Here is a 15485-nt window from a genome sequence, read left to right on the forward strand (position 1 = left end):
CAGAAAGTAATAGTTGCGAAACTCTGCAAAAAAGACACGCTAGGTTAACTAAGCTGTCATTGTAATCGAGTTGATCGGGCATCTTTCTTTCGTTTTCTTTCGGGTCTGCTGCCGCAAGGTTGCAAGCAAACAGGGAAGATGGCGTGCTTGTCGATTTGAAAAGATGGCAGCAGATTTGAGTAGAGTTGCTGCTGGCGGAGACAATTCTGTGGCTGATGTATTTAGCAACTTGAGATACAGCGAAGTTATGGAGCCATACGATGTTGCTTATGTAAGTTCAATGCTTGAAGGCTCGTTATTTTTCACGTTACGCTCTGTAGTCGAAGAGAGCACGACAGCCAGCCGACAGCTAAGCTCTTATCTGTAACTCCTTCACCTTGAAAACTAACCGGCACGTAAGCCGATTGTGCCTGTGGGAGACGAGATAGAAGTGGTTACCATGATTGTGCGTCAATTAATATCAGGTAGTCCAAGTCAGAAACTTTTCAAAATTAAACTGAACTCTGTTCCAATATGTGCTATAAAACGTAAGCAACATTTTCGCTCGTGACGCGATAAGTACTTGACGGACAGAATTCCGCTGCGACACAGTGAAGAATATTGTACGTAAGTTTCTCTGGCATAACTTCTTCACTGTGTGGCATAGGAAGTTTGTTCGTCAAGTAGTTATTTCGTCACGAGCGAATATGTGACTGACACACCCTGATAATTTGTTCCGAATTTTCCTTTTTGGAAGGTGTATGACACCCAAACGAAAATCAAGTACACACACGAAAAAGTGGCGGCTTTTGAGTGAGACGGGCCATAGAAAATGCGTAGCGTGAGATTTTGCTCCATTTTTAATGTTTTTCTCCGGGGCGGCAATGCTCGCAAAATATACCAATAAAACTTCAGACAAATGACTGTCAGTCTGTAAAGTGTAAGGTATATGTTAAACCCCATCTTCTATTTTTACGATGCAATCGAAATGTGTATTCTAGACTAACCCCGTAGAAAACTTCGACGTAGCAATGTTGAAGTATCATTTGGGCGTACCTTTGACCGCTCTTCTATGTCAGCCACGCGGAACTGCGACCACACGTAGATAGTTTGCGTTGAGGAGGATGTAACATAGTTTTATCCCATGCATCCTCATGATCCAGCTTCAGCAAGCTCATATTCATTCCATATTGCTCAGCCTGTACTTGGTTCCTTTGATTTCTTGTACAGCCTGCATTTTATTGTCAAATTTTATTGAATCCAAAGCTGTACTATAGAGAGCAAGATTGTCGACACACTCTTGTGGACTCCCATGTCTCATCATGGTAAAAATAATGTTTTTATCACTGTAACCCTACTCTTTTACCACAATTTCACGCGTATAAGCCGCACTGCAGATAAGCCGCACTGCAGATAAGCCGCACTGCAGATAAGCCGCACTGCAGATAAGCCGCACTGCAGATAAGCCGCACTGCAGATAAGCCGCACTGCAGATAAGCCGCACTGCAGATAAGCCGCACTGCAGATAAGCCGCAGAACCCGTTTTTAGGAGTGTGTGAAGGCGGGGTAGTTGGTGTACATTCATTGTGAAAAACTGCCAGTTGAGAGTTAGCAGTCGTCCTGTCTTCCTTCTTTGTCCCCATTTTTAGGAACATCTTGAAAATTTTCGGGCAGATAAGCCGCGGGCTGTACCACGCGACTAATTTGTGGGACAAAGTAGAGACTGTAGAGAAGGTCATAAACCCTGTGGTCCATTGTTTGTGCATCGGATGGGCAGTGCTGTTCCAGAGACACTGTCGGCCCTTCCGTTAAAACCGGCGTACAGGGAAAATATCGGGGAAAAAATAGTCATCAGATAAGCCGCAGAGCGCCCGTAAGAACAAAAAATAAATCGCGCATAAGCCGCGGCTAATATGCGTGAAATTACGGTACATTGCGCAGTCCAAGTACTACGCATCGTAGGACAGCGTAGTTCATGCGTTGGATGTTCTTTTTCTTCAGGCATGGTTGGAAAAACATGGCAGGAAGTTCAAAGGGTTTACAGATAATGTATTTCTCACGACGTATTCGGGTAAACCAGTTCCCGTGCTGGCAGAATTCAGCCAGGAGAAACTGTGCGACGTGTTCCCATCCGCGGACAGCGAAGTTGAAGATGCCTTGAAAACGGCTCAAGGTGCACAAAAGCTGTGGGCTGCACTTCCTGCGTTTGAGAGAGCGAAACACCTTTACAGGTACCTTTTTTTTGTGTGCTTGACGGCGTTTTATTGCAGAGTTGTCTCTTGACAAAAATTGATAGTTCAAGTCTGTGCTGTGGGAAAACCAGACAAATTTACTTCACAATTGTGTATTTGAAGAGAAATGTTATTATCTGTGTTCTGAAAAAAAAAAAAAAATCATTTGGTAGAAAACGGTGTATCTCTAAGTATAATGCATGACATTTATAGCCAGTTTCATAAGAGTTGCCAAAGAGTTGAATTCCTTACTGTGCTCTGCTCTCGGTGTGGAGCCTGGAGTTTTGGGGAAATATTTTTTTTCTAAACTCGGGGGTGGCGGGCAGAGGTAAAAATTGGGTAAATAAGCATGTGCCCTAAATTCATCCGAATTTGGGTGGAGAAACTTCCAGAATGCTAAATTCGGTAAGAGATCGGGCTAAGTTGCTCAAACTAGCTGTACTGGTTTGGTACAGACAGTGACGTAACTGAATTTGTTGCCGAACAAGTTTGCCGGGTAAAAATCAGGTTTCATCCGAAAGAGGCAACCTTCATTTCGGGGTGCAAATTTTGGGAAGAATTAGGTTAAACCCTAAAACTTGAGGCTCTATCTATGTAGGATGATGCTGTATATTCTTACTTCGCTACCATGCCTGTTCATTGGACAATGTACAGCTTTGCCCGCAACGTGCAAAAACATGCCACACTTTTGGCCCAAGTGGAGAGCTTGAGTACTGGCAAGCGACTGAATGAGACCAGAGGCGAAAGCGTTCCGCATGCAGTCCGCTGTCTGTACCACTACGCGGGATGGACCATGCACCTCCAAGAAAATTTCCCACATTCTCAACCCTTAGGTAAAAAGCCATTTTGTCAAAAGATGCATCTTTGTTTAAGATAATGATATTCTAAGAATAATACTAGGCCAAGGACAGTGTGCCGTGACAGTGTGCAGTGCCCTCAAGTATGGTTCACACAGCAATTAATGGTCACCAGATAGACTTGTACCTCTAATTGTAATCTGTAAGACTTGTAACTTAAATACCCTACTCAGGTTGCTCCATTCTGAAATGTTTTTGGAAGTAACTTGGTATGTTATAGTAAATACTTTTAAAAGTGAGTATTTAATATTCTAACTTAAATACTTTTTGGGAGTAACTTGTACTCATTTTGTAAGTTAGTCTTAAGATACTTCATTTGTATTCTTTTGTTTGTGTTTTTTTTTTTTCTTCTTTTAACATTACCTACATTTACATACATCAAGCGAGGAGGAGAGTGTCCTCTCGAAAAGATATCGCAGGAAAAGGAGTGTATATCCTTGTCTCCACTTTGTTTTTATTTGTCTTACAGTAAGTTTTGCGAGTTATAACTTCGATGGTGTCTCGAAAGTAGAGAGTTACTTTTGTGAGTATTTAGTATTCTACTCTGATACTTTTCAATGCTGAGTATATTTAGTGCTCCACTTCGTTACTTTTTTTGCCAGGTGCTCAGTAAGTTAACTTAAATACCTTCTTTGAGAAAAATTTTTCAAACCTGCCACAGAATAATGCAGTCATTGAAAAAGCTGCACAGTAGCAACACTGGTTGGCTGCTGCTCAAATGCTCTAACCGTTAAACAATGTTAAACAATGACCTCCTGACAACTTGCCACGGTTGAAGTCCTGCCATTGCAGAGGGATGGTCAGTGGCCTTGACTAGTAATCAGGAACCTTGCTAATATTCCATGATGTCCAGAAGAAGCAAGTCTCTGATTGTACACAAAGGTAGAAACTGTGATTGTGTCGCACACTACTTTATACCATGGTGCTTTCTTTCGTAACTATTTTTGTGCGACACCCAACAGTAACAGTTAACCTGTAGAGAAAATTCAACACCCGTACCTGCCCAACAGGTGTTGTTGCGGTGGTCGCTGGAAACACAACCTACCTTCACACCATGTCTGTGTTCAGACTGACAGAGATTTTGGCTGCAGGAAACTCGGCTGTGCTGGTTGTTAATCCGCAGGGATGCCTTCCTGCTTTCCTCTTAGCCGAGATTGCAGCATCAGCCAGGTAATGCTGCTGTCATCTTGCGATTGACATATTTATTAATTGTTTCATATTGATGCATATGATTGCATCGTAGATGTATTTGCTTGGGAGGAACTGTTAGAGTAAGGGCATGGGCAGACCCAATAACCTGATCTCTCTTTCGAGCTTAGGAAAGAGCTTTTTTTTTGTAAATGTCATTACAAAAGACTTCAGGCACAAGTGTTGCTTTGCATATTGAATATATGGACTACAATACTATGAACAGTGCATCAGCCATGAGAGATGGTCTAGTAACCCATTTATTGAGTGCAATTGCTGTGGAACAATCACACTTTGATGCTGAACTCAATGCTAGGTACGAAGATATTGCAAAAGCCATGGTGATTTCTAAACAGGGTGTTTCACTAAATGTGATTAAAAAAATTGTGTTAAAAAATCTATGTGGCTGAACATTATGGGGTCAACGTTGTTTATCTCAGGGGACATTATGCCATTACTTTGAGCATTTTTATCGAATTAAACTGCGAGAAATTGAATTTCCTTGATTGATCTTCAAAATTTGCCAAGTCAGCCTCACTTTTTTTTTGTAAGGAGCAGAAAACCTGTGTCGTATTTACCACATTGCATTGCAAAATACATCCCTTACCACTTTGGTAATAGCTGAGAAAGACTGCAAAAACCGTCATTTCGAGGCGCACAAATTGGCGGCCGAGCTTAGCTCTCTGCCAGGTTAATGCGAGATGCGGTGGAAGAAAAACATTCACCAGCCCCTTCCTGTTTCCTTCTCGCTCTTATTTCAGATAACTTTGGGTTGCAACCGTGTGCTGCCGTGTCATCAGCAGAACCTTAGAAAAGGAAAAGTTCAAGGGCAGGTATATGGCCTCCTCGCTTGCATGGCTTCTTTCGTAGATCTGAGAGTAGCCAGCAATTTGTGCGCCTCAAAACCACTGTCTTTGCAATTTTCCCCCCGGCTATTACCATCGAAGTAGTGAATGTATTTCGCAATAGAACAGAGCAAATCTGGCATCCACTTCCCGTTTCTCTCAAGAGAATTTGAGTTGACTTGGCAAATGTCAGAGTTCAATTGAGAAAATTCAATTTCTCACAAATTTTGATAAAAGTGATCGGAAGTCGCAGGAAAATCTCCCCCCCGAGATAAACAGTATTGACCCCATGATGTTCGGACAAGTAGATATTTCTAATACGATTTTTTTATCATGTTAGGCGAAACACCCTGTATGTTCATTCCTTTAGTGAGCTCAATCTTGCTTCTGCTTTTATAGCCTTCCAAAAGGCCTTGTCACTGTGCTTGTTGGAGAATCCAAAGCCGTACGAGAGAGCAAGATGGTGGACAAACTTTTTTTTGTGGGCCCTGTCTCGCGTGGGCAGGAACTCAGACGGGCCGTTGCCGGAACCGGGAAGATGTTTTCTTCTTACCATGGAGGAAGACCCATTGTTGTCCTCCTTGAAGGCTGTGACGTTTCGAGTGCAGTAAATGGTGTCCTCGAAACCTTTGCAGCAAGCTGCGGGAAGGTATGGATCCCTGCTACTGCTGTTAGTTCCTACTTACTACAGGTTTTCCCGGCGATTTTAATCCAAGTGCCAGCTAAATTAATCCACGTGCCATGCAAACTTTATGGGGCATGGATTAAGTTAGCTGGCACTTGGATTAAAATCGCCGGGAAAACCTGTAGTTATTAGTATTTGTGTGTCTAATAATAAATATCTTCACCGACTCATATAAGTAATTACGATGTTTTTTAAATACATTTTTAGCTAACTAGGAGATTTGAGATATGGCCACTTCTCTTTCCAGTCCGACTCTTCTGGCGTCCAGGTGTTTGTTCAAGAGAGTGTCTACCAACAATTCATGAAGCTTGTGAGGACGAGGTTTTCCAAACTGCGCTGCGGAACTCCGAATGAAAAAACTGCGGATGTTGTCCCTTTCTTGAACTCTGGAACTCGTGCCTTTTCCTCATCGAATATTTCCGAAAAACTGGTAGGAAAATTAAATACATCTTCTCGCATTAAAGGAGCAACGAGGTGACATTTAAAGTGGCTTAGAATCCTAGGATTCTAAGCCACTTTAGCCCAAGCAGCAGTGCCTCATCTGTCAAGCTACGCATCAGGGGTCACCATCCAAAATACGTTTGCTCTGTGTTAGAGCAGTGTCACCTCAGATAAGGAATGTTCTGTTGTCAGATTTTACGAAAGCGTGTCTTAGCTCATCATCATCATCAGTTCCAGAATTGTAGTCCAAAGCTAAACAATGATGTGTTGCCCAACTTGAGTCTTGCAAAGGTGGTTCGCGCTCTGTTTTACAGGTTGTCACTGCTTCCAAAGAACTTCAGTCTAATTTCACGAGCCTCAAAGATGCTCTACTGCTCCCTGCTGTAGAACCTTCATCTCCTGTAGCTGTGGATTCTGTGAGTGCATTTTCTGGATACCGGAGCACAAACAAAGGATTTCTGGGCGTCTGTCCTTTCTGTTTACTTTTTGTTCTCTATAAGTATAAGTCAACTTAATTTGCAATGAAATAGCACATTGAATAATCAATACTTTCCTCGCATAAAACATGGCATACCTCTATAAATATTCATAGAGTATTGTAACCAAGTTACTGAGAGCAATTTGGTAGGGCATTGTCTATCCCACTGGTCATCATCAAAATAAAGTGTGGTGTTGCTAGTCACGAATTATGTTCGTGTTGAAACCTTCCCCAAATACGTGACAATGTGATGCTCAATTTGTGAGAGCCAGAACAAGATGTAGCAACACTTTTGACTGTGTTTTGTGTGGACTTTCAAAATATATAGAATATGCGCTTTAATAAAGAAAACGGACACGACCTACAAACATACATGGTAAACACAGCACATACACACAGGTATCAGCACAACTGCTTATCCAGACTTTTTGCGTTTTCCACAGGTAGGAAATCCTGTGGTTCTCGTGAGCCAATTCCGAACAGCCAAGGAAGCCATCTCCCTCATAAACTGTGTTCCTCAAAGAGTGTGTGCGAGCATCTGGACAGAGAGACTGACGGCTGCGCTAGAACTTGCAGCTTCGCTTAAGGTGCCAACATGCTTCGTGAATGGGCAGAATCTTTATGATCCGGCCGCCGAATTTGGAGGACGGTCCGGTACGGGATACATCGGTGGTGAACAGGTCAGTGGATGGCAACATCTCTGGTATAAGCACAAACGCAGAGGGTTTTGAAGGTATGGTAAAGCAGGTGACAGACTGGTTACGTTTAACAGCTTGTTGCTTCTAAACCCAGCACACATATATATGTGTAGGGCCTGACTTTTTAGGGTTAAACCCGTATCCGCCCGATATTTACCCCCCGAACGAAATCTGTAAAATTCGGGTTTAACCCGAATCTACCCGAAAACATCCGGGTTGCGTGGCACACTCATAAGCGTGCATTAAAATAAAGTTTGATAACATTGCTAAACATTAGCTCCATGTTAAGACAAATTTTTATTAAACAAATAAAAATCACCTGAATGCACCCGAATTCCTGACGACGGAATATGCCGTAACGGGATTTAACCCGAATACACCCGAATTTTCAAATGAAAAATATCACCCGATTTTTACCCCGCGAATTTGGCCAAAAATAAAACCCGAAAAAGTCAGGCCCTATATATGTGTCACAAGGAATGCTAAATACCTCTCATCTTTCTACCACTCTACGTATTTCCTTTTTGTTTGTTTGTGTCTGTCTGTCTCTATTCGTCTGTGTTTGTCTGCCTCTGTATGTCTGTCTGTTCCACCCACAAATGCATTTTGGAGTAGCCAGTCCTGACTGGGTCGGGACTAACGTCTCCATATTTTTCTTTCATTTCCAATTCCAATGCTAAACATTTTTAATTTGCTAGTAAAGGTGTGGTAAAATTGCTCAGGGTGACATTGAGTGGGAAATAATCCCCAGTTTGTCGAGCAACAGCGATCTATGTTCCCGGCTGGCTTGCTGTGCCAACCTCTTTTGTTTTAGACACAGTGTTATGCACGTGCATTGTAGTTTTGCCACCATACTTGGCAAGCAATGCGCAGTTTGTGGTGACTTTGACACAGTGTTGTCCGTAGTTTTCAGATTTATTTTTCTAAAAACTGTGAGTGCTGTTGTGACAAAAATTGTGATGCGAGAGTACTGGGGCTATCAAATAGATAAATTCATAGAGATTGCAGCTCTACTGCTTCACAGTACCTTTAATGAAGTTGGTTAATCTGGTAAAAAGTTAACTGCAAAGACGGTTGAGAATATCCTTCTTTCTCGCAGGGAATGTTGGAGTTGTTGAAGCCAGATTGGCACAAACGTGAGCTGTTGCAGAAGACTGTTATTGATTATCGAATGTTTGGCAACAAGTCCGACCCAAGCAGAGTGCTTCCTCATGCCTTCCTTTCCGGAGATGGTTCTAGGTTAGCGGTCCATTCGTCATTTAATTTCCTAATTTTTTAATAATTAAATAATATTTGTGCATATTACATGTTGATATGCTGTATTTTTTGTTGTTGTAACCCACTGTTTAAATGGAGAACATAATAAGCTTGGTAACTGATAATGGTGCTGGTATGGCGACATTTGAACACATAAAAACAAATGCACACATGCACATACACCATGTGCAGTCAAAGAGCTTGGGCTATTCCCCCCCCCCCCCCCCCTTATAATAAGCTTAAGAATTTTAAGTTGGATGAGTTGCCATGCTCTGCCTGTATTTCATAGAACTGTGCCCTCCATCATTAGAAATACATTGCACACCTCTGTGATAACCATCACTATGACTCACCCCCAATTTGAAAGATACATAAAAGGGAATGATGTTCTTCAAGGAGTTACTGGAACTCCAAAGTGACGAGTTAAGTTAAGGTTACCAAAGAAAAAAGGCACCTTACTTATGGTAATAAATTGCTCAATGAGTTACCTCGAACTCTGGTCTAAAGTATTAATTTGTACGCAGTATCGACCTCACTCTAAAGCTGTACTACGGTGGCCAGCAGAAGCGGCCGGAATCCAATACATCATGTTCGCTGACCAACTCAAAGAATGAGGTTGTTGAGTATATTCCGGAGGCTGGGAAGAAGGACGTACGCAATGCTGTTGAAGCAGCCTCAGCTGGGTTGAGAGGGTGAGTGTCAGTGTGAAGATCAACAAGAAGTGGGATACATTCAGAAACAATAACCCTCAGTAGAGGTGCGAAACTAAAAGGGTGCATACATGATTGTTAAGGTCAGTACACCTCAGTTGAAAACTTTTTGTCTGATATGTTAACATAAGGTTCAGTCTTATTTTTCGTATATACCTAAATGACATTGGAGCAGGTCTTTCAGTTAAATTTTCATTGTTTGCTGATGACTCCGTTGTGTATTCCAATAACTGAAGCAGAGGAGTATAGCTTGAATTCATCAGGGCAGATTTAATTGAATTGAAACTTTATTGCACAACAAAGTACAATGTGGGGGACCCAGTGCAAAAAGCTGCAAGAAGCGACTGAATTGAATATTGACAGATATGCCGTTTTGACTGTACCTTGTAAGAAAAAAAAAAGAACTGATTTTTTATTATGACCCACATGCTTCTTCCATCGCTTGTGGCAATGAATATGACTATATTTAACTTTATCTAACGTATGATTTGAAATAGAATGGTAATATGTTGAGAATGTACACTGGAAAGCGTAACGTAAACTTTGGTTTCTGAGAAGAAATTTAAAACGCAATCCTTCTACCTAAATTGACAGCTTCCAAGACATATGTCATCTCGATTCTTGAATATGCCGATATAGTTTGAGATGCCGAACAAAGTAGACAGCATACAAAAGAAAGTGCTTAGGCTAATTTTTAATGCCAACGGAAGCAACCCCACAATAACAAGTTTATTAAATCATCCTGGGTACAATACCTAGCTACCAGGCGTTGGATCAATAGGTTCAAATTCTTTTTATCAGTTAGTTCATGCTAAAACCTGCATTAAAATTTTTTACTTATTTACTTTATTTACTCCGTTTGAAAGACCAGCATACAACGAAATGTCACAAATTACAATTCAAACAATTTTCTCTACTGTTGTGACTGCTGCTACTCAGATTTTTTACACAATCTGTTGTACAGGATGTCTCAGAAAACGTGTCATTGAATTATAATAAAAAAACTACGCCACCTAGAATCATGCGGTCAACGGAATTTGTTCTTACTAGGTTTTTGCCACTTCGTGATGTGCATGTCATGTAACATCAGTTTAATTTTTTGTAAGTGAACTCAGAAATTTGTTAAGTAAAGGACACTTTTTTTACCCCACCAACATGAAGAGCGTGACGAATTTACTCAAATTCGTGGTAATTGACAGCGATATTCAAGATCTACCATATCGGAAAAAAAAACGTATTGTACGACAGTACTACGTTCATTATGACACGGCAAAAAAACCTTACGTTCCAAGTGCCTCCTATTTAGATATTTAGCTGCGTATTTATTAGTGCCTATGAACAACGCGAGGCAGCTCCTTAAGCTGCTCATTTGCAGTCTTAATGTACGCAAAAGCACACTAAATGATTCTCACAGCAGCTTGTTCACCGTTTTGTACATCCTAGCTGGCGGACACGCGATCCTCACAACAGGGCACAAATCCTGTACTACATTGCCGAGAACCTGTCGCAGCGTAGAACTGCATTTGCTGGCAGATGCTCTAGAGCAACTGAGCAACCTGAGGAGACGTGGCAGGCGATCATCAACGTGTGTGTGCAGCGTTTGTTCTACTGGGCAGCTGCCTGTGACAAGTATGCTGGGAAGGTTCAGGTAGGAACCCTTGCAGTTGTGCAGCTTTAAGGGACGGTTGCATCCGGAAACCCACCTATGCTTATCATTGGCCCAGGATCTTGGCCAATTTTTTCATCTGAAAAGTGCCTAGATTTTAAATGCGCGAGTTTCAAAGATTAGCAACGCTTCTGCAGCTTAACAGTGCTGTGGAGGATCCAGTGACAACGGGTGTGTTATATCAGTGTGATGTCGTTGTGATGTCGGTGCTATATCGGTGCTATATCGGTGATTTATCAGTGCTATATCGGTGCTATATCGGTGCTATATCGGTGCTTTATCAGTGCTTTATCGGTGCTTTATCGGTGCTTTATCGGTGCTTTATCGGTGCTATATCGGTGCTATATCGGTGCTTTATCACTCCCTTAGAGGAGGACAGTGAGGTTGGCGCTCAGACGCCCGTGCTTCCCCGTCATCCCTTTTCTCGAGGCCATGCTTTGACTGGTAGTGCAGGGAATGATGTTTTCGCCTTTTTCCAGAGAAGGAACCCTGACATACTTTCAACATCCTACATCCGCTCTTGTCACGTATTCCATCGAGTGGGAGTCAAACTGTGCCACCATTTCGTGTGGGATTCTCGATATCGTAGTCAGTGGTCAACGGGGAATAAAATGACACCGGAGTTTAGAAACGGACTGGAATGGATGTGACCGTCCCTTTATCCCGCTCCATAAATTTTTTAATCTTTCGCCCGTGGCCTCTGGTGGCACCGACGAGATATGTAACCACGCTCTTAAAAAAAAAGGGTGTATTTTAACTCCTTTTTCTTGACACATATATCACTCCCTTTTAGAGAGTACAATTACTCTCAAAAAGGAGTCTGCTTACTCCCTTTAGGGAGTGGGGTTATGCTCTAACTCCCTACTGGAGAGTAATATTACTCTGGTAGGGAGTAATGTTACTCCCTTGCAGGAGCAAGGAGACTCCTTTTGGAGAATAATTGTACTCTCCAAAAGGGAGTGATACATGTTGCAATAAAAAAGAGTTAAAGTACACCCTTTTTTTTAAGAGTGCACTACTGTTTTGTAGGGGAGCGCATGCGCACGCATGGAAGCAGTTCTCCTTTCATTCATTTCATTTCATTTATTTCATTTAATTTATTTTATTTCATTCTACACAAGATATATCACAACTGGAGACCATAGACATGGAGGAGCCAGAGGGACAAGTCAGTTTCAGCTTCAGTTCCAGACCTAGTTTTGTGTCTGGCAGTGAACCTTATCCTGGCTTCCGTACATGTGCGCACACACCCGTCCACCACAAACGGATAGTGGTTTGTCCGACTGGATTCATATCTCATCACTAGGTGCTCAAATCACCTTAGGGGTCACGGCTCGCACGTTGCACATAAGTGAGATGCTGATAGTCCTCCGGGTTAATAGTTTTATCATAACGATAATTTCAGGCCACCACTACGAAGGGCATGGTGTTAAAGTTGCATGAACCCGTTGGAGTGATCGGAATTGTCTGCGCGGACAGCAGCCCCCTGCTGTCTTTCGTATCTCTCACCGCGGCCGCCATAGCCAACGGCAATGCTGTCGTCGTTCTTGCGAGCGAGAAGTGCCCCCTTCCTGCATTGCTCATGTACCAGGTAAGGCACAAGATATATATTCACTATGTACAGGGTGACTCATGTAAGACTAACCAGAATTTTTATGAAAACCCTATGAGAGCAGCATAGATGTTGTTTTTGCAGTTGCGTTCTACGGCCAGGCGGACATCCTCTCGAAGAAAGTGTGCAGCTACAAGATGACTAATTACCTAAAATTCATTAATTAACTTTTTAATTATGGGATTTCGGACAAAAGCGAGATAACAGCTTGATAGACTGCCCTCGTCGAACATCATTCCACGTTTACAAAAATCCTGAAACACGCACGTGCGCTAAAATATCCATCCCCGAATTTTGATACGCAAATGAGCCGAAACCGAAACCGCGGCGACCTGGAACAGGGGTGTGTACAGCGCTCATTTCATGTCAGAGGGCCACGGGATTTGGGGCGGTGAAGATAATTGGAGTAGGTGCCGCTTAGCTGGCCAGATAGGCCTCTGTCGGCGTGGGGGATGCGCTTCTCAGGCGCGTTTTTTTTTCGGTTTCGGCTCATTTGCATACCAAAATTTGGGGATGGATATTTTAGCACACATGCGTGTTTCAGGATTTTTTAAACGTGGAATGGTGTTCAACGAGGATAGTCTATCAATCTGCTATCTCGCTTTTGCCGGAAATCTCCTAATTAAAAAGTTAATGAATTTTAGGTAATTAGTCACCTTGTAGTTGCACACTTTCTTCTAGAGGATGTCCGCCTGGCCGTAGAACTCAACTGCAAAATCGACGTCACATGAGGACCGTGTCCGCAGCTGCTTTCCGCGACAGTTCTTCTTAATTTGATTGCGCGGCGACGATACGCCGTACAGCTGAAATACGTTGCACGGTGACTCCTGATGGACAACTCGACAGATGAGACGGAGATTCGAACCACGTTAAATATCGTCTCATTGCTCCTTTAAAAGCGTTGCCTCATCGCTCAGACTCGGCAGCTCGCACTATGGGTGTCGTCCTTCCGCGGGTGCCTCTCGTGCCTTTTGCATCTGCGGACTTCGGGATTCGAAAAAAGCGCGTTTTGACTCTCTAGGTATTTGAAACGTCAGACCTGCCGGCAGGGGTCGTCAACATCCTGTCTGGCTATCATGAGCCCATGGTTCGAACCCTCGCCGAACATCACGATGTCCAGTCCCTCTGGTATCACGGATCGTCGCGGGAGGCAGCGGTGTTTGTGGAGGAAGCCTCCGCTGTGAACATGAAGCGGACCTGGATTGGACGTGGGGATCGGGACTGGGGGAACGACTCACACTGTACGGGCTGGGAGTTCAGATATCACGCAACAGCTGTTAAGACCATTTGGCTGCCAAGTGGTGACATTTTTGCTAACTAGTAACGGCAACTGCTGACATTTTGCTTCTGCATTCAGGGTGTCTACCGACCTGGAAAACCGGGAATGGTCCAGGGATTTTAGTGCCCGGAAAAGTCGGGGAGTTGTCGAGGAAGTTGCCAAAAAAGAAGCACAGGTTGACGAAAATCGCGGACAAGTGCCATGACGATAAGCTGCGAATCGCGAGTGCTGATGAGTGCAGTTGAGCGGCAACGGGGCAGCAAAGTAGGCAGGCCTCACTAATAAGTGACCTTAACCTCACTAATAAGTGACCTTTAACCTCACTAATAAGTGACCTTTAACGAAAAAGACGAGGGTCATAGATGAGCTCTCCCTACCGCAGGAAAAGAAATTGGATTTGTTATTCCGTTTGTTTGAATTCAATAAATGCTGCGTATTATCCAATTAATAAATGGTCTGTTTTATCAGTGGTCTGTATGAAAACGTAGGAACTAGTCCTTTGCTTTGGTCAGAGAATTTGCTTGAAATGGTCGGTCAAACCTGGAAAAGTCGGGGAATTTGACGATTACAGTTTGGTAGACACCCTGGCATTACACTTCTGCTTCGTGCATGCTGTAGAGAATGTTTAGTTGACTGAATTTTTACTTCTGTACCGTTACTTCCAGTCTGTTAAATGGTCATTTTTTTCTATGCCGTCCCCCTTTCTAGGGATACCCTTCTACAGTGAAGTGACACAAGTGATGCTTTGTAATGCAAATCTACAAAACCTGATCTACACAAAAGTAAACAATGGTTAAAGCTTTAAGTAGGCCAAATCCCAGGATTTCGGCTTTGTGGACAACAACTATTTTGGTTTCAAGCGGCCCTCCCCTAAAAAAATATCATTTGCAATCCGAAATCAACCCCCCCAAACCACATCTTCCACGACACAAAGACAAAGACATTGCTTGCTGACTTAAGTGAACCATGCAAGCTATAGCCAAGAACTAGAGTCAGTAAATAAGCTTATTTAGTGACTCTACCAAGAACAGCCCTCAATTCGGATTAAAACTCCTACGAAATCGTGAGTCTTCGGATCCATAAGGCCACACAAAGTATTGCAGAGTCTCTCTGTCTGCAGAGTTTCTCTTTTTTGTCCTTTTAATCTCCATGAATAAGTGAAAAGAAACAACTGAGACAGCCTTTTGAGAAAACTAGGTTAGGATTCTCCAGACTGGAACACAATTACTGTGGATGAGTGAACGGGGAGAACAAAACTCACCAGTCCCCAGAATACTCCAGCGGAAGATGCGAAAAAACGTCTTTGTTTTTAGCAGCCGCTTTAGTATACAGGGTGTCCCGGCTAAATGCGAACAGATTTTTTAAAATATATATATGTCACTTTTTTTCGAGATGAAGTCAGTTGCAATATAGCATATGCCGAAGGGCACTCCTTAGGAGGACACCAGCAAACTCCTAAGGCAATGTCCTAATTAACTTTCAATAATTAACTTTTTAATTATCAAAGCTACGACGTTGTCCCAATGAGAACATCTGGCCCCTTTGCTCCCCTGATAGCG

At 42.8% G+C, this 15485-nt stretch overlaps 1 protein-coding gene across 1 annotated transcript; it reads left to right on the forward strand.

The window, feature by feature from the left end:
• The first annotated feature begins 141 nt into the window (after positions 1-141).
• On the forward strand, positions 142-14614 carry LOC135401590 (aldehyde dehydrogenase family 16 member A1-like). The gene is made up of 13 exons (XM_064634091.1): positions 142-271; positions 1981-2210; positions 2865-3043; positions 4078-4237; positions 5500-5749; positions 6033-6215; positions 6541-6642; positions 7148-7384; positions 8502-8641; positions 9184-9351; positions 10813-11017; positions 12441-12626; positions 13669-14614. Exons 1-13 carry the CDS (start codon positions 164-166, stop codon positions 13966-13968), a joined length of 2448 nt encoding a protein of 815 aa, XP_064490161.1. The 5' UTR covers positions 142-163; the 3' UTR covers positions 13969-14614.
• The last annotated feature ends 871 nt before the right edge of the window (positions 14615-15485 follow it).

The sequence above is a fragment of the Ornithodoros turicata genome, chromosome 7, assembly GCF_037126465.1.
Source record: "Ornithodoros turicata isolate Travis chromosome 7, ASM3712646v1, whole genome shotgun sequence".
Classification (NCBI taxonomy): domain Eukaryota; kingdom Metazoa; phylum Arthropoda; class Arachnida; order Ixodida; family Argasidae; genus Ornithodoros; species Ornithodoros turicata.

Bases quoted from the DNA above. Each gene is read 5' to 3' on its own strand.
- LOC135401590 (XM_064634091.1), top strand. From the start codon at position 164: ATGGCAGCAGATTTGAGTAGAGTTGCTGCTGGCGGAGACAATTCTGTG. The intron at 272-1,980 runs GTAAGTTCAATG...CTTTTTCTTCAG, and splicing joins AGCCATACGATGTTGCTTAT to GCATGGTTGGAAAAACATGG. The intron at 2,211-2,864 runs GTACCTTTTTTT...GACAATGTACAG, and splicing joins AGAGCGAAACACCTTTACAG to CTTTGCCCGCAACGTGCAAA.